Consider the following 19,330-nt stretch of genomic DNA (forward strand, 5'->3'; position numbering starts at 1 on the left):
CTAATTTTACTTTTTTTTTCTTTTTTTCAATTTCTTGTTTGTTTTGCACTGCACTTAGACCACCTAATGTATATGTATTAGCACCACCAACGTGTTTTTTTAAAACCTTCGCCAACGAGAGGGCGTAACCCTCTAATGGCTGGGGTTAGATTGTTTTAATATGAAACCAAATATGATGGAATAAACAGAATAGATGATTAAAGAAATTTCACAAACCTAATCCCTTACCTTAAATAAATATTAAAAAAATATTTACTTTGTAAAATATTTTTTATCAATTATTTCCTCATTACTTATCATTAGAGCGACCCACATTATGCTTTATTTTTTTGTTTAATTATGCTTTATTCTTTCAAATTATGCTTTATTATGCTTTATTGTTAATTTCAATCATTGTTTTACATTAATGGTGTATAATGTATAAATATTCTATATATGTTGATCTATTTATTAATATTTTATGCAACTAGTTTCTTTCATATTTAATGAACTTTCTACTTAATACACTATAAAGAGACATGCTTTCCTCGAGTGAGTTTTTTTTTTTTTTTTTTTTGTCATTTGTGTGCGCCTTAGAGGTGCATATATACAGAAAGGGAAAGTAAAAGATGCACCAAAAAGTACAGAAAGTGCTCAAGTTCAAGAGGTACATATAAAAAATATAGTGTGGAGCAGGGCCATGTCGTGGGGGGCGAGCGGGGCAACGGCCCCGGGCGCCGAAGTAAGGGGCGCAAAAAACCTGGAGAAAATGGAACAAAAGAAAGGAAAAATTACTTGGAATATATGTATAGGGGCGCCATTGTATACTCTCGATTTTCCACGGCACTGATTTTCCGGGCGCTGATTTTCCATGGCATGACACTGGTGTGGAGTTTTTATGTACCATTCATTGTTGGCGGAATGTTTTCTTCTTTTCCTTTTTTTCTTTTCTCCACATCAAATACACCGAAAAGTTTACAGAAATAAAAATAAGCTTTTCATTGCTGCATTGTTATTTCTCAATGATATTGTATTGTAAATATTAATTTTAAAAAATATTATTACAGTATGTTAAACTTGCAGTTAAACAAAATTTTCCAAAAATTGTGCTATATATTTTTAATTATTCTTTATGCTTTATTTTCTAAAATTATGCTTTATTATGCTTTTAAAATTAGTTTCTTCTGAACACTTAGATGACGACAACCATGTTCAAGATACCAACCATACGTGTGAATTTCTGTTATGCCTTTTATGCTTTTGGATTACCCTACTTATCATCAATACGAGTACAGTTAATTCTAATACAATGTAATTTTCCCTCATAGAGATTTAACAAAAACATTTCCAGGTGTAAGAACAACTATTATAAGTACTGTATAACAAGTTATATATTTCTTGAAGAAGTTAGGTTTACTATTGTCAGAAATACCGCTGAGGTATAGCTTAACTCACGAATCTCTGCCGCGATTGACGGCAAAAAAAGGAAAAAAAAGAAAAAAAGAAAAAAGAACTAGAATCCCGGCAGAGATTCGTGGGCTAAGCTCTGAAAACCAATTTGAAGGAATTTTTCTAAGAATTTTTGAATATACACCCTTCTCCCCCCCCCCCCGACACACAAACAATGAAAGTAACGTCTAGTGCTGAGTAAACATGATATTTTATAGTCCGTCTGCAAATTGTGTTAATTATCCCAACGCACAAGCAACACTGAAGCTCAACCCACAAACATTACTCTACTGGAGTTTATTCTTTAAAGTTTCTTGACTTCCTAAGATTTCTTTCCCATACTTGCGTCATTTGGACAAGGAGTAATTGCTTCCCTGACTTCGAGATTTATTATACATTTTAATCAATAGACAATAATATACAGATGAAAAACATGAAAACCTACTTACATCGGGATGACTCCCTGAAGCAAAATATAAAATGATGATGCTACATCCCCACCTGTTTCATTTTGGAGAGACAAATGTCCAAGAAAGAATTTCTATGATATCGGAATCAGGAAATAATACGTGGAGAACACATTAAGTTGCCATAATTTGAGTATTACTTTTTTCATTTTGTAAAAAAAAAAAAAAATCAAAATAGGCGTGACAAAAACATACTTTACCTATGGCAATATACTGTGCTAAATACTCATTCAATTGTTGACTTGCATAGATAGAGGCATAAGATTTTGCATTGTTTGCTAACGAGTTCAAGTATGTTGTAAACCACTAAAACAGTGTTTCCCTCCGCAAACGATGTACAAATGAGCAGAAATTTCTCACAGGCGTTTACGGCAAACCTATCTCCGATTTCAGGCGCACTTAGAAAACACTGCATGGTTGTTGTTTCCCACGATACTGAGTAAGATGCCGTTAACTTGACAAGTTAAAACTACTTGCTCCCTTTCGCTTGCAGATAACAGGACAAACTTGAACAATTCTTGTATCCATCAGGAGGAGCTGAAGTTATAGTCTCGCACTGGAACACAGAGAAAATATGGTTAAAGCCAAGTGACTTTTTTAAATTTATGAGAGAGCAAAAATTACTACGATAACTTTTGCACATTATTAACTTGCTTACCACCATGGATACGGTAAACGAATCGCGACTTATCGCCACTTATTCAAATAGTCTTCGATTTGAATTATACACAATTTATAACACACGAAGGGCCTTATGCAGAGTCGTTTTGATGTGTGATTAGTTACGTACTAAAGAGTTCGACTAACATAAGTTTCCTGCAGTAGTCAGCACTTTAGTATGATACTAATCATATGGCAAAATGACTCTGCATAAGGCGGAAAGAGTTTAAAGTGGATTTAATCTTTAGGTTGATTAAATTACATGTATGCATTAACTATACATGCAGATTAAGCTAGTGATACACATTTACATATTTTATTGGTATATTTCAATGCAATTATTGATTGATCCAATACCATCACTCAGGGGCGCCCGAAGAAAAGTTTCTAGAGAGGGCCCATATCCATGATTCTAATATTACATCTGGTAGTTCTGGTATTTAATATACGTAGTTTGCTATATTATATATACATTTTCGTGACCAAGAGAGGCCCTAGGCCCCACCTGCTTTCCACTTCGGACACCCATGCCATCACTAATGTTGTCATAGTTAGTTCCATTATGTCTATACGCAACGCAAAATAATTAAAACAGCATGGTTATAAACAAACTATTCTCAAATTTGCGTTGCGTTGACGCAAACCTTTAAGGAATGTGCCCATTGTTCGAATTAGATTAAAATTGGCATGAAGGCTTACTAATTTGATTTAGAACGATTAACATCAAAAACAGAAACTGACAGGCAAGGGCGCCGATCTTGGTGGGGGCGGCCCCCCAAAGCTAATGTAGACCCCTATTGTATTTATGAATATACAATATTTGGCATAATTTGAATGCAATTTGTATTAAAATCCTCATATATATATCTTCTGTATCTGAATGCCCCCCCCCAAATTTACAGAGAAATCGTCGCCCTTGCTGACAGGTACAATAAATATTCATATTGTGATATAACCTAAGGGTGAAAGAAAATATGGAGAATTTTGTCTTGCCATTCACTTTGCAATTCACTTTGCAGAATACGCATTAACTTGATCCACTTTTTTTTTTTTTTTTTTCAAATCTGTCAAGCAGGCTCTTGCCGCTCAATTGACTTCGTAGTGCTGGTTTAAAGATGATTTTTGAACGATAGGGTTAGAAGATGCTGTTTTTTTTTATTTATCTCTAAAAAAATATTTCTGATTTATACCGAATCACTATATCTCGTTTATTCAGAAACTTTGAGAAAAGAGTGTAAAGGTAATGGCTAGGATTCAAGTATGGCACCAAACAAATAAATTACAGTATGTATATTTACTATTTACTAGAGCCTTATTAGTACAAATCGGTTCTATAAATAATACGATTTTTAAATTGTTGTAGCAAAATAATAACAGAATGTATTTAATAAGCCAATCAGAGGTTCGCAATAATGAGGTGACTGGTAAAAAAAAAAAAAAAATGAACTTGTTTGAATCTAGCAGAAGTCCAATGTTCGTGGCGGGCTGAATTGTTTGTCGAGATGCTTTACTATGGGTTGTAAGATACACTTACCTGTGCTAGAATTACTGAATAATTAAGCAGGATAAATTGAAAAGTGAAACGGCAACGTAAACTGCAAGTACTATATTTTTGAACTTAGGAGAAAATTCATTGAAAAAAGGAAAGAGCCATAAGAAAATGTACGACAAAGGACCAACTTGAAAAGTAGAAAATAATTGAACGTTTAAGGATCAAATTCAAAGGAAATACGTAGAAATACGTGTTCAACTACTTGATATTATGTACATTTTTCTTTTGCTAGATATTTCTTTTTATTAATTTATTTTATAATAGTCCTTTACAGATGAACGGAAATATTCCAGTGTAAAATAACATTTACAATTTTATCCGGATTTTTTTAATAAATAAATAATTTAATAGAGATAGCGGGATATGTTTGGAAACACCACTAGATCTTGAGTATGGGTGAAGTAATTATTAATGTTGAATGTTTTCCAATGTCGCTGAATGATAAATTCAACAAAAACATGGAAGTATCCGACCATTTTCCACTGAACCACTTTCCCGCTCTAAATTCCCTTTATTTGCCAGGTGGTGCACTTGTTTTGTTTTGTGATTCTGGAAGGAGCTTCTGAGACAGACTTGAGATGGCGTTATTCTGTGCATGAAGTCTGCAACATGAGAGATGTTTGAGACAAAATATTTAACTTTTAATTGCGAACAATTTTTCTACAGCGCTTCCCAATGAACAAAAATGGCTTTTTAGGTACAGTATGTCTTCAATGAAAGTATTTGTGTAAATATTTGGAAGAAATTTAGGTGGGATACAATAAGGTTTTAATGCAAACAAAATAAATAAACTGTGTACACCGGGCGCAGCCATATTACAGAATGTTCGTCGATGTTCGATTGATTCGGAAGAATTCGGAGCGTAACAACCAATGATACACGAATGAATTTCTCCGACCGTACAACCATTGATATTAGCTTATGAGTAGAAGTATAGGTGTTTAGTATAATTTTGTTTACGGGGACAGTCATTGACTTTCTTGTGCTATCTTTTGAGATTTTGACGTGTCGTAATCTAAGTCCATTACGGTATTCTTCATATGTCAAAAATGTTCACAGTAAGCTATTTATGGAATACAGTGCATTAAAACTCAAAAAGAAAACTTACGCTTACATCGCTTGGTGGTGGAATTAGAAACCACAACTACAATTTCAATACTGTTTCAAATATTTTAATTTCTTATAAATAATGTGACAAGTGAATTTATTCTTTACTTATGTAGACTGTTATACTAGTGTTAAAAGTACAGCATTTTCTGATTCTGAAGGTGCAAATATTTCTCAATACTGTGGTTGTTGCAGAATATGTTAACGTATCCTGTTAATAATTATGAAGAATTGATAACAGAGTGCGAAGAAAACGATCATGAAAACGAATGGCATGCAAATATTCAAGGTGAGATAACAGGTGATCGTTTGTTTTTCTGGGAGTCAAAAGAGAGTGGCTACTTAATTTGCGGTAGTACATCCGTTGTATTGTAATGTTATTAGAAACGTTTGTCCTTGTACATTCTTAAGTGCAAGGCATATGGTACGTAACCCTGCAGAGTACACACAATGCTCATTATATATATCCATGTGATAATATTCTGACACTTTGATTGCACTATAACAGTAGCGTACACCGTGGACGTTACGAATACTACTTAAAAAAGAAATAATGATTTGGAAAGGGAATCAACATTGTATGTGAATGAGATTGTATTCTAAGCGCAAAGTGTAATGTTTATCTATTACCTCATTATATAGCGGATACATTAATGGAAAAGAAAAATGATTTCTGCAAAGAGCTGGGATTTGATAGCAGTTATTCTGTTTTCTAAGCTTTATTATATTTATGAGGCTGCGATCACTGTAACTAATGTAAGGTAGTACAATATGTAGTTGAAAATCAGCAGATTTCGTTCGTTATGTTAGCAATACTTGTTGAGTTACCTGCCTTTAGCTTTATTTTTATTTTTTAAGTCTTAGTATTATCATGGCTGACATGACGCTGAAGGAATTACTTTGCTTTTAGTTCTGTATATCAATTGATAGCTTAACTTTACAATGCCCACTTCAGATGGTATCTTTATGCAGAGACGAAAAATTACACCATTTAACAAAATGGTCCGAACTTTCCTAACCCTAAGCTAACCCGACCCTACTTATCCCTATTTTACTCTTCTCTACCCTATCGTACTTTACTACGTATACCCTTTTTAAAGATGTTCTACGTATGGAAGCGCAGCTGGAGGGTGTATTGTAAAGTTAACCCAAATTCATTAAAAAAAAAAAGGTTATGTTTAGCAGAAGGGGTCCAGGAGCATGTAAAAGACGCAAAATTTATAGGAGAAATGGATGATGCTAGTACTTAGACCTAACATACCAGAATCAAATCTAACCTAACCCGACCTAAACTAACCTAATATAAGCAGAAATAAGCGAAATCCTATCATTTTTTGGAAAATTATGTTGGACTCCAACACTAACATAAACCTAATCTAACTTAAACTAAATTAACCCCAACTAAACTACCCTAACCTAATGTGAACAGAAATGACCGAAATTGTAACATTTTTAGAAACAAATGCTGAAGCCCTTCTGCTAAACATTAGCCAAAAACAAGTTGTGCCAGACATAAACATTCAAAGCAGTTTGAAGTGGGACATAGTATGGTATAGCTTTGATGTAATTGTGCCTTAAAATTGTCAGTTTATATTTATTTGTGCATTTACATAGTGATAACATTCTGGCAAAGGGAATAACATAATGGAGTTCGAGCTTATTAAATTTATCTTTTTTCTTAAAAAAATTAAAATAAAATAGTGATAATACTGTCTGTGAGAAAATTATCATACATTTTTAATTAAGGTGTCGTTTTCTCCTTTCAGTGTAGAATTAATCTGTACTGTGTTGCAGAGATAATAATAAGATACAGTGGTGTATCCATTAAATTTTGTGCGTTCCTTGGTTTCGATGAATAATGGTTTAACCAAAATTTTGTAGTAATTTAGGATTATCGAGAATTATAGGCTTAGATTCTATACTTTTTTTCATTTATTTTATTTAAGATGGAGTTGTTCTACTATATGCCATATGGTGTCCCACTTTGAACTAAAGTCGATGCGAGATGTTATTTGGGACATTATGCGACATGCCCATGTTTGCTACAAAAGATAGTAAGTAATTTTCTTTTTAAGGTATGTGGTAGTGTAAAATGTGGTATTCTTTTAAAGTCTATGTCATTAGTATCTTAAAAGAATCGCGTGAATATCTCATTCATAATTTTTGAAGCAGGAGAGGAGATTAGTTTGCTATTAGTATGGTATTTTGTGTAAAATCAGGGAATGTCCACTGGAACTGAATGCAAATATGGCATTCTTCTTCTTAATTTATGGCAATGAGTTGCAGCGCTTTGATTAGTTACGATCTACGAATTACGAAAACTTACGAACAGGTGTGGCTGGTTTAAACCAAAAAACGGAATATTTTCGTAAAATTGTAAGTGTTAGTAAAATCTTGATGAACACATTTGTGAGTTATCACGTTTCACTCCTTATGTTATTCGTATTATATTCAGACCTAAATTCGCCATTCATTACTCAAAGAGATTATACTGCAAAAGCAACTTTTTTTTAAAAAAAAAAAAAAAAAAAATAGGTTTATGAATGTTTCTTTTGTGATTTTTTAATAATTTGTTATTCTTGTTATGCAATTATAATCAAAGAAAAATTCTAAATATTGTTTCATTTTAATAACGTTTACTATTAAAAAATACATCGAAATGCCGTCCCCCTTTTTAAGGGGGGGAGATCATACAAACCAAACGATAGGCATTTACTGAAATCAGAAGTATCTTTGGTATCTATTTATGTATAAATGGGCTAGAGCCAAAGTGGACTCAAATAATTCGTATCTTTATTCACTTTTCTTACTGATATGCAAATTAAGTCGTCGTATTTCTTTAACTTGAACTAATAAAAGTCGTAGTGAACTAACTTGGACTAAGTTAGTTCTTCTGTACTCTGCAGTATTTTGAATTTGTCCAAATGTAATTCTGTATAATGGTTCCATTTGTGCAATTGTTTATCTTTTTGTTCTTCTGAAATTACTCTTGACAATTATATTAACAAGTATATAAAGATTAATACAATGTATTTTTATCAGGAGTTCTTCATGAGTGAGTTGGCAGACGTATCGCATTTGCGGACAATTAGTCCCGGTTTCGAATTCAAATGGAGGACAATGTCTCAGATGTAGGCCGAAAAGCGGTTTGGTTTCCGCTTTAAGCTTATGTGACCCCTTCCAGTATAACCCGTTTGTTGCGTAATAACACCAATGCGAATCAAACTTGTTTGTCTCCATATGTGTTAGAAATACATAGAACGAATTATTTAAACCAAAATACCTGGATTAAACTATAAAAACCGGGTTTAAACCAAATAAACCAGTTTTTGTTTGTTTTTTTCAATAAAAACCATGGGTTTTGCCAACCGTGCTTACGAGTGACCCCAACGTACTCAGGGTGTCTACTAATACTGGAAATACTTGAATTATACTAAAATTTAATTTTGATACTGGAATTTTGATCCACCTACTGGAAAAATCATGAACCTGATATTTTTTTTTTTTTTTTGTAATGGTTTTAATAGTCTTAGGGACACTTTTGTATCCATTGAGATTGTAAATGTTTCCAAAGCAAGAGTTGTATACATTTTGTAATTAGATATTTAAAGCAATGGGTGGAGTGGAGGGCTGGGAGTTTCTTTAGAAAGTGTTAAAAAAAATTCATCGTATTAAAAGAAAATTAAGGTAACTAAATTTATTTAAAAATAAAATATTCTTTTGATGGTAAAACAATTACAAATCTGAAATCTTCAAGAGTGTAATGATTCCTAAAGAACTTCTATAAAATCATTTTATTAGGTATTGGAATTTCGCTGATAGTTATAATGAATATACTGGAATTTTGAAAATGAAACTTAATAGACACCCTGGTACTTCGGTTGTTCGGGAAAGGTTCTAGATTGAAGGTCTCTCATATAGGTTAGTAGAGAGGTTGGTACCTCTCTGCACCACAGCCCAGTACTTAATTCACAAAGTATTGCCAAGCGGGTGAAGAAGGATTAGGAGCCCCGCAGGGCACTTTGTTTTGTATCTTTATTACAACTCAATGGAGAGGGGAATCAGTGTTCTAGAACCCTGCCGGTTGTTTGCCCAATATATTGCAAATTGAGTGTCGTTTACTGTGAAGTTGATGTAATTCCCACTGAGAAAAATTTGTATAGGATTAGTGTTCTGGGAAAGTTAAATGAAAATATAATTTTTCGAAAAAGCTAAGAAGTCAAAACGATTTTGTGTTTGAGGAAATTATTTGAATCTAAGTTCAACACTACTTATGAACAGTCTTCTACTGAAGATGAACTCACTCACGCGTGTGTACTAAAAGAATTTGCTTCGTAAGAGCTCTTAAGTTTTGTTTTATATTATTAATTACCGTAGTATCCATACTTGCAATCTGAGTTGGTGCATATGTAGTGGGGTCTTCAATACCTCTCTACAAAAATACTAATCCCTTCCAAAAGGAATATAAATTCCGTAATCAGCACGAAAAAGTATTAACACAATACTAACTTTATGTGCTCCCCAGTGGTGAGTAATTTATGTTCTACTCTTAGTTGTTGAAACAACATTAATTTAGAGACAGTTTAGCAATATGCAACCAAAAATATTTTTGGTTAGTAAAACGTGTTAATGTGTTGTTATCGCTCTCCTTAAGAGCTTAATATACGAATATTTGAATCTTTACTATATGCTCGTTGGTGTAATTTGCATGTGCAAATCTAGTGGGGACTAGTGGGTTCGAATTCGGTTCCATAGCGCAGCCTCAATGAGTATGGAATTGAATGTAGGGCTTCTTCAGATTCACACCTATAAAAAGAAAAAGCGCTTAAAACATTAAAAATTGTTAAGTTAGGTTAAGCATCCAAACCCTCCGCGTCTTGCAAATAGTACCAACTTCCATTTCCAATTTTTCGTTTTAAACAACTTTTCTTCCAAGCTTACACACTTAAAGATCACATAAAAACTCCAAATCATCATTTCTTACCTCCTTTCTCCTGTAAATTTTCCAAATTTTTAATAAAAGCGAAGGAGCACCACTAAAGTTAACAAGGAAACAGTTGTTTTCCATTACCAAGAATCCTTTTGCTTGGAAATTAATTTCGGTTCTGTTTCATATAGAGTGAAAACTTTAAAATTACTATCAAGTGACGAATTACATTCATTCAGCTATGTGTATTGTGTGCCTGAGAGAGAGAGAATAATATAGATAGCCATTGACAGGAAGTGAATGGTTATCATAATCGCTTATATATAATTAGACCTTCCTACGTATGTAGTCTGACAATTTCAGGAGATATCCTTGTTTTAGCTAGTGTTTACTTGTAAATTATAATTACATATTTTGGCAAGTTTTTACTCTTGACTCGGACAATGACTGCAACCTATTCATCTGATCCGGTTCTTGGAGCTGTTTAGGAATCACATTGAAGTTGCTCCACCCGATCGTGATGTAATGTCATGTGGAATTATCATAGGGGTAAAACGAGCCCTGCGGGGCGTTCCCCTTCGCCGCTCTCCTGTTAGCGTAAGTAAACCATTTTTTAAATCAATAAAGTTGTGTATGAAAAGTGGACTATATGATCACCAAAACGCACAAACAGTTCCAACAAGTGACTGAGGTACAAACAGTTTCAGGAGGTGACTGAACATATAAGAACCGGTTGAAGTCACTGTCCGAGTCAAATTGAAATCTTGTCCATGTTTTCATCAGTGCGCATCTAGCTTCGATCCGGATCTCTCGGACCACAAAAAGAGTTGACCATTGAAATACAAAGAGCCTCTGAATTATTACGAGAATTGATTGTAGAAGTAGATTAAATCTGTTCCAAGATAAGACTTCGAAATGAAAACAGTCAATATTATTACGTAAAAGGGTGGAAGATAGTGACTCATCATTGCCTAGGCCATACTACTATAGGTAGAAACAAAATTTGGGTAGATTGTTAATTTTGTTACAAAAGCAAGAGATAAGGAAGGATTTATGGAAAAATAAATCGTAAGAAAAAAAGGGGGGAATTTTTCGCAAGAATAGTGTATCTTGTGTATATCTAAAGATAGGAAGATGAAATTCAGCATATAAACTCCTGGTAAATAATTGAAATATTAAGTTCAACATCCCTTGCGTATGCTCTTTAGGATATGGAGTTTTAAGAACATGAAGGAAGAAAGTAAAGGATGGAAGAACTATTTGCAAAAGAATACTATAGGATATAGTAAGTAGCAGGCATTCACCTCTGTATCATGTGAAATTTTACTTTGTATGATTTCGATCCTTGCTGGAACCTTTGTCAACATTTCTCCTAGTTGCACTTGCTTCCTTATATATTAGAACTGCCAACTAGACGGTATTTCACCGCCCTGGTCGGAAATATTGCTGTTATTTTGATTAAGGCCATTGATCGGTAGAAACTTCTTACCAGCCTCTTTATGACCGATATTTTAAAATATATAATTCAGAATAAAATATCGAAATTCTTCAACAGTGGTTTTACAAATACAAATTTCCGTTATGTTATACATTAAGCAATATTGTTTTTTAATCTATGACAGATTATTTTTTTATTAAATTTATTTAACATAAGAAATTTGGTAACAACTACAGGCTCCTATATTTCCTACATTTTAGCGAAACCTGCTATATTTTTGTGATTGTTACTTCCACTTTTGAAAATATCATAAAGAAATAAGGTGTGGGTGGTTGGAGGGCCTTTTGTCTCCACAGTAGGGTGGTTGAGTTGAAACTCTCCTGTGTTCTGTCCATTCCTACTTATTGTTTAAAGATAATTACACCAAACAATATACAGTTAGCGCAAAAAATATTCATACACCTACAGAATGAAACAAAAACTAGTTTTGTCATATTCATTAAAAAGTTCTATGGGGTAGTGTTTTTGAAGACCTGTAAGTAATTTATTTTAGGTGTATTAATACTTTCAGCACTAACTGTAGAATAATTGTAGAATATGTTACACATAGTCAGATGTTACCTTAAAAGCGCCAGCTGCAGAATGTGTACGTTTTAGATTTTATTTTACATTTCAGGTAGTTGTATGTTCATAACAGTTGGTGTGCTTTCCATATATATATATATATATATATATATATATATATATATATTCATTTCTACCTATTCGATAATTGAAAATTTCCTTTTTCACAGCTTTACGAAATCTCCTATATTTATTTCGTTAGCATCGGAGAGCCTGCAATTAGATTTTATTGTGAAACAATGTTTTCAACAATAGAGACGGAAGTTTATTTGTTATAACTGTGCAGATAAATTTGTATCGTCCATTGATTATTGGCAATAACTCTAGGCATTATTAGGCGTTAAACAAATAACTCTTAGGCGTTAGTACAATGTTTATTGCATTGTTTAGTTTCACGTTTCTAGCTGCTTCATTTAACAACTTTTCTTAAACTTCCGACTTTTTCATTATGGTGACTTAAAGCAATTTCCTGTAGTTGAAGTATAAGTTTAAAAAGTAAATTTCATTTTGTAAGTTCAAAATTGTCACGTAAGGATTAATCTGTTCAGCTGTTTCGATAATTTTAAAGAAGTAGCAGTTACTGCTAAATTCAATAAAATGATTAATGCTGATTTCAGTTTCTCAGTTTTAGCACAATATATCTATTAAGCTTATTAGTGAATATATTAACGATATGCAGAATACAGGTGCTAATGCACTTTTGTCCATGATAGTACATTTTCTTTCCTTGAATTGATCTGAAGAGAGATGCTTCATACTTAGGCCCATATCATAGGGAATTTTTAGGAGGTAATTTTATTTTCCAGAGTTAGCAATCTTATTATATATTCATATCCGGAAAAATCGAGAAAATAGATCATTCGGGAAACAATTAATTTGCATTATCACTGGTTATACCCGTACTTATTCAGTTATAAATTTCTGTTCATAAACACTAATTCTACTGGGAATATCAATCATTTACTAAGAGTATCACTATCATTATATTTTCCAAAGGACAATAGTTTGAAAAGAGTGTTAAAACAAGTATCACACCCAATTGAGTGGATGGTATTCAATAAACATAAAGATTATAATGCAGTTTACAGTAGTTTGATATCTTAAACCGTGCCGGAGATATGAGTTGAGTTGATTGTGAGTTTAACGTCCCTTTATAGAAAAGATTGCACTATTATTTAAAATGGTATATTTGTGGAATCTTTCTAAAATAATTTGTGACTTGCTTTGTTTATACCTGGTATAACAATAAAACCATACTTTTTGGTAGGCCCAGTTGTAATTACAATAAATTTTCGGTATTACGTAAGTTTGTTTTACTATATCTCTGGAGCAGATTGAGATATTAAATTCCTGAAAACGTCATTATGATCGGATGGCATTTAGTATCTCCGTCAAGTCCATCGACGTATCCAGAGCTGGAACTGTGACTTAGTGAGTTGTTCTTATTCATCTCTTTTTATGCGCGTACCTATCATCGCTGACGCACCTGCTCACTACTTACGCGCGCGCCCTCGCTAACACTCGGCCTCCCTGCTGCACTTCTGCCCTGTCTCGGTTAGATAGGGTTCGTGCTTTTTAGCACAAGTTGGTTCATGTTTTATACACTGTGGTTTTTATGCCATACGTCCACACTGTATTTATACTCATTGCAGTTACAAATAAGAACCAAGTGATTTCGGGGAAAAAACTAAATAATGAATCTTATAATCTTTACATCTGTTGATAATCATATGTGTAATTGGGTGAGATCTATCTAAGCAGTTCCTCGAAATAAATGCGTTTGAAAAAAAAAAGATAAAAAGTCAGATTTTCAATTCCTTGTATCTTTGTTCCTATTCATTCAAAATGTGTCATTTCATGATCGTAGTATTAGACTCAAATACTTTTTATGTACACTCACGTCCAAAATGATTGTCGCATATCTATAACTGTCTTCTTGTAAGAATATAATTTGATAATGATTTTGCATTATATTTTAATACTGATACTATGTGTATAATCGGGAAATGTATATTTGTGGTAAATTTCATAGGAAAAGAATTATAAATACGAAAATTAGAATGAGTAAAACAAAAGGTTGCTATAATGGACAAGAAAGATTTATTTTCGTTTTATTGCTCTTATTTACTAGTCTTTTGACATGAAATTTGCCACACAGGGTTGGCAAAAACCATGGTTTTTATTGAAAAAACCGAAAAACCAGGTTATTTTGGTTTAAACCCGTTTTTTGGGAGGGGGGTTAAACCCTTTTCTTTAAAAAAAAAAAAAAATAATTTACTCTGTGTATTTATATTAGATATGGACAGAAATTAGTTTGTTTCTCCTTGGTGGAAAGTTGTTTAGTGGATGTGTTGGTGTAAGTCGATTAAAAAAAATGAAATCTTTACGTCCCACGATTATGCCGGTTAAAGTCGATTAAAAGTTGACAGTGAAAGAAAGAGATATCATCATTCATTAGTAATTATTAGTAAGATAGGAAAGTTAATTAAAGTAGTACTTTGTTTCCCACAAGGTACCAAAAGTAAACAGACCTAACAGGTATCAAAATCAATAGCATGTCTATGTTATGAAAGAGGAGGTAACAAGTACTGTGATCATATGGGCAATGAAAGTAGTCATAGGTCATTTTTCATTTAAGTCATGCACTGATTTGGGTGTGGTGTTTGAGCGTATGTTTTCTGATAGTTAAATAGCTCAGAAATTTTCAATGGTGAGAACAAAGTCATCCTATGTTGTTATGTATGGGTTGGTGCCATCTTTTAAGATCCAGTTACTTGAAATTCTTAAGGAACATCCAAATATAATCGTTTCCTTCAATAAGTCTCTAAATAACGTAATTCAGCAAGGACAAATGGATATGCTTATTCTCCTTTGGGATAACACAATTAAACATATATCACTTAGATATTGGAATTCTGTTTTTCTTGACCATTCTACTGCGGATGACCTACTTCGCAAATTCAAAGCAGTTCTTAATTGTCATTATCCAGAATAATCCAAATTTCCATGAATGGACTCAGTGCCAACTGGAAATTTCATCGCAATTTGTCTACTGAAATTGTACAAGATGAAGATTGTGCCTAACTCTTCGACTTGGTTCTTGCAGTTTGCATATCGTTCATAGATCACTTAAACTCGACATAATGCTGCAGGCTGAAATATTAATAATAAAGTTTTGAAAAGGCTACAGACTTTCCGAGGACAGCACGTTGGGCAGATTTCATATCGTGCACAGGTATTAATAAATTTCCAAAGAAATTCTGTAGTTGGTGCTGGATGGAGAATACCGAGTCTGCTCAGCGCGCTATTGACTTACCACCGCATACCAAGAAGAACTTGGAACAATTTAAGAGTGACTTCCAAAGTATTTGGAAGATGGAATTGTTCAGAAAGCAGTTGATAATCCGCCAGTCTTTCCTGTAAAATTTCAATCGTTAAAGCAACTAAAACCGTCTTTGTCTATAGAATGTAAACATATGATACATCGTCTTACGAAGAGATTTATTAGAAGTGAAACCTTAATAAGAGCGTACACAACCTTACTGAAAACAAGGTATCAACGTGGAAATTGCCACCTTAAGAAAATCTCTTCCGTGACGCAATGAAAACTTGTCACTGCTATGTTTGTTAGTCATAGTATCTTGTATGCTACGATCTGTTTATTGTCATCACAATACATGTAACTTTTTGTTATTATTATTATTTGCTTATATAAAGAATACACAGAAAGACAGAGAGTGGATGTTGTTGTGGGACCTTCTTTCTTTTTTAAAAATAAAATATCTTTTAGCTAACAGAGATTTCCTACTCTTAGAAGCTAAAATGTACTCTAGAAACTCAAGAAATCTAATCTGGAATATGTGCTCTACAGACCGAGAAGACCTGGAAAAGTCAGGGAAAATGAAAATAAGAAAGTCAGGGGAAATGAATAAACTGGTAACCCTGCAATAATCTCAGCAATCCCGAAAACTATGAATTTGAATTAATATGAACCTTTTTCAATTATTTTTACATGTCACTCCTCTAGGGATGCTAGGGTTTGTTTTATTTTCAGATTGTGAGACATATGTGTAACAGTTGCTCCATAGTTACATTGACGGTTGAAATTGCTCCATAGTTACACTGAAGCATAATATACATCTTTTGTTACATGTATAGATTAGCCAGTATATTAATGAACAGATTTGAAACAAGAATCCTAAGTAAAACTCGGTTTAAATTCAATAGCTACTTTCGTTGTGTTGACTGGCTAATCGTCTTACAACAGTAATCTCACCAAATTACTAGACGACTAAGTAGCATAGGTGCCAGTATGAAGGTTACTTCGTGATTATAAGCAAACAACTATATAAATATTTTAGATCTGACCATACCTAAAACGGTTATATTTTTTAAAAATAACTCACAGTTGTGGTTTGTAATATACGAGCTAAGACATTTTATTTCTGAATTATTCCGTCAACTCAACACATATTTCAAACAGATTTTACTGCAACTTTTCATAAAATGAGAAATGTGCTGAAGTTCTATATGCCACAGAAAAATGAAAAAAAAAAAAAAAAAAACTATGATATTTCATATCAGAATACTGCAAGTAGTGATATTTAATGAAAAACAAACAAAAAGGCTAATAATCAGAGCAAAAAACTATAGAAGAGTTTTCTTCTACAGGTAACAAGTAACGCTTTCGGAAGAACCTTCTTCCTTCATCTACTTGCTTAAAATTCAAAAGGGATTTTAAACGTTCAAGGAGAATTTGGAAAGGTTAAAAGGATTAAACACATGGCAGTAGACACTCACTGTTATTGTACACTGAGCATACAATAACCCTTCGACTGTTGAGAGATATATCCTAGTCAATATATAAACCATCTTGAGGGATTCCAAGCTATGGATATCGTAATATAATTGTAATCCAATAGTCCAGATACGAAATTTCCTGTTAATTAATTAAGGAATTCCATGATATAGATGTCTTATTATAATACTTGCAACCTCATTCTCTGTCTCATTCCCCCCCCCTCCCTTCCGTCTTACAAGTCGAATTTCCAGAATTCCTTCTTTAGTGACTCTCTACATCAGAAATCCTGTGTAATGTCCAATTATCGAGTTTCTAGCGTAAGCAATTTGTCCTAGGTATGACCAGTCAGTCAGAATTCATGCTTTTGTGTGTAAAGATTATCACGTTAACACACTATATTGACTGCTTTGTATTTAATGGCGAATTTAATCAGCAGCAATACTTTACTCATTACATGTTTTTTTCTGTATCTGTTTCTACCATAGGATAGGTAGTTTAGTTAAGTTAGATACCATTGATAAAATTTGTGTTGCTAAGTCCTAAGACTTCCGTAATTTATGTGTAGTATTTCTAGAGTAGAAAATAAAAAATGTTCTAAATTAAATCCCTCATTAAATGAGTTTTAAACTTAAAAGCAGAGATACAGGCTTAAATGCATGCTACTCTTGCTTTTTCCCGATTCATGAAAAGGATATACAAAAGAGGTGAATTCTCATTTGGGACATTTTGCTGTATTATTTTGTTGGGTGAAAAAGTCACAAGATATATGTACACTCGTGTCCAAAATTATTGTCACAAATCTATAAATATGTTGTTGTAGGAATATAATTTGATAACGAATTCGCCCGGTATTTCTTACAATGTTAGTATTATATATTGTCGGCAAAGACGTGTATGTCATGTCAAAAGACAGTAAATAAGAACGATAAAACGAAAATAAAACTTTCTTGTCCATTTATCAAAATTTTGTTTTACTCATTCTAATTTTCGTATTTATAATAATTCTGTTCCTATGAAATTTACCATAAATATACATTTCCCGATTATACACATAGTATCAGTATTAAAAGTACCCTGCAAAATCATTATTAAATTATGTTCTTACAACAAGACAGTTATAGATATGCGACAATCATTTTGGACATGGGTGTACATTCTTTGTGCCTTTTATGGTGAATTCAAAGTTTACATTTAAGGTAGATTTTTTCGCACTTTTTCTCTAGAATTCATGTAAGCTATATTTTTATGCTCACTTTTGCTGTCTTCTAAGTCCATGTCTGCTTCAGTAGCAGTAGTGTTAGAGATCTTTTGATTTATAATAGTCTCCTTTTTATATCCAGGTAAGACAAAAATTATTATTTTTCTAAGTTACGTTTTCTTTTATGTTCTTGAATCATTTCCCCTAAACATTTGTTCTGTTTTATTTACGTGCAGGCTGGGTTATGACTTCAAGCTTTGATGGACAATCTGGCCACACATTTGGTAAGTAAAATGCAAGATATACAGTATATAAGATTTTTTTTTTTTTTTGTTTGTTGATTCATACACTATAAGGTAAATATAGCTTCAGTATGGAAGTTACATAGGACAATATTACTTTACCTTTGTAATACTTATTGATGTTAAATTTCCAGAATTATCAATAGTGACTATAAGTAATACATGCATTACTGTTTGGAAGACGCATGTCACTGTAGAGAGTATGTATATCATTGTTAGGAGTATGTGTGTGTGACCTTATGGGAAGACAAACAAAGATATAGGGTATCTCGTAAAGAACACAACACACAGCCATTGAAATTCCCGTCATTTCTGTTGCAGCACTGAACGCTAATACGATTTTCATCTGTTGTCTTTGTAGTTAGTGGCGACGGAGCGCCAAATAGCGCATGATCGTTAACTCAGTTCCTTTTTACATTTTGCTTTTGGTTATGGTCGTTACTTAGTACTGGTGAGCTACGTACGAAAACACTAAGAAACTCGTATAAAATTTTGCAACGAGATAATTACCAATTTAGTTATATTTAGAGTAGAATGTATGTTCATAACAATTGATATACTTTCCATGTGATTTTTTTTATTTTTACCTATTGGATAATTGAAATATTTCTTTTGGCAGCTTTACGAAACCTATATTTTTTCGTCGTGATTTCTTTTTTCATTAGCATTGGAAAGTCTGTAACTGTTTTCTGTACGGGTAGGAATCGAGATTTTCAGGACGCAACAGCATGTTGTCATAGTGAAAACGTACTATAAATGCGATGAATGTTGTGCAGAAGACTGTTCGTAAACTTCGTGGCATATTTGGTCAACGTCATCACTGTCG

At 33.0% G+C, this 19,330-nt stretch overlaps 1 protein-coding gene across 5 annotated transcripts in view; it reads left to right on the forward strand.

The window, feature by feature from the left end:
* Positions 1 to 4,666: 4,666 nt before the first annotated feature.
* twin (CCR4-NOT transcription complex subunit 6-like twin) overlaps positions 4,667 to 19,330 on the forward strand; it is a 475,631-nt gene continuing 460,967 nt past the window's right edge. Inside the window, exons 1-3 of one of the 5 annotated variants that reach the window (XM_081729449.1) lie at positions 4,667 to 4,804; positions 7,161 to 7,268; positions 18,439 to 18,486. In XM_081729449.1, coding sequence (XP_081585575.1) covers positions 7,220 to 7,268; positions 18,439 to 18,486 — 97 coding nt within the window. In that variant the 5' untranslated portion in view covers positions 4,667 to 4,804; positions 7,161 to 7,219. Of the gene's footprint in view, positions 4,805 to 4,942; positions 5,504 to 7,160; positions 7,269 to 18,438; positions 18,487 to 19,330 lie in introns of those variants that run through there. The other 4 variants (XM_081729450.1, XM_081729451.1, XM_081729448.1 and 1 more) reach the window with 4 other exon arrangements.

Source organism: Thermobia domestica, chromosome 10 (assembly GCF_964235325.1).
Source record: "Thermobia domestica chromosome 10, izTheDome1.hap1.1, whole genome shotgun sequence".
Lineage (NCBI taxonomy): Eukaryota > Metazoa > Arthropoda > Insecta > Zygentoma > Lepismatidae > Thermobia > Thermobia domestica.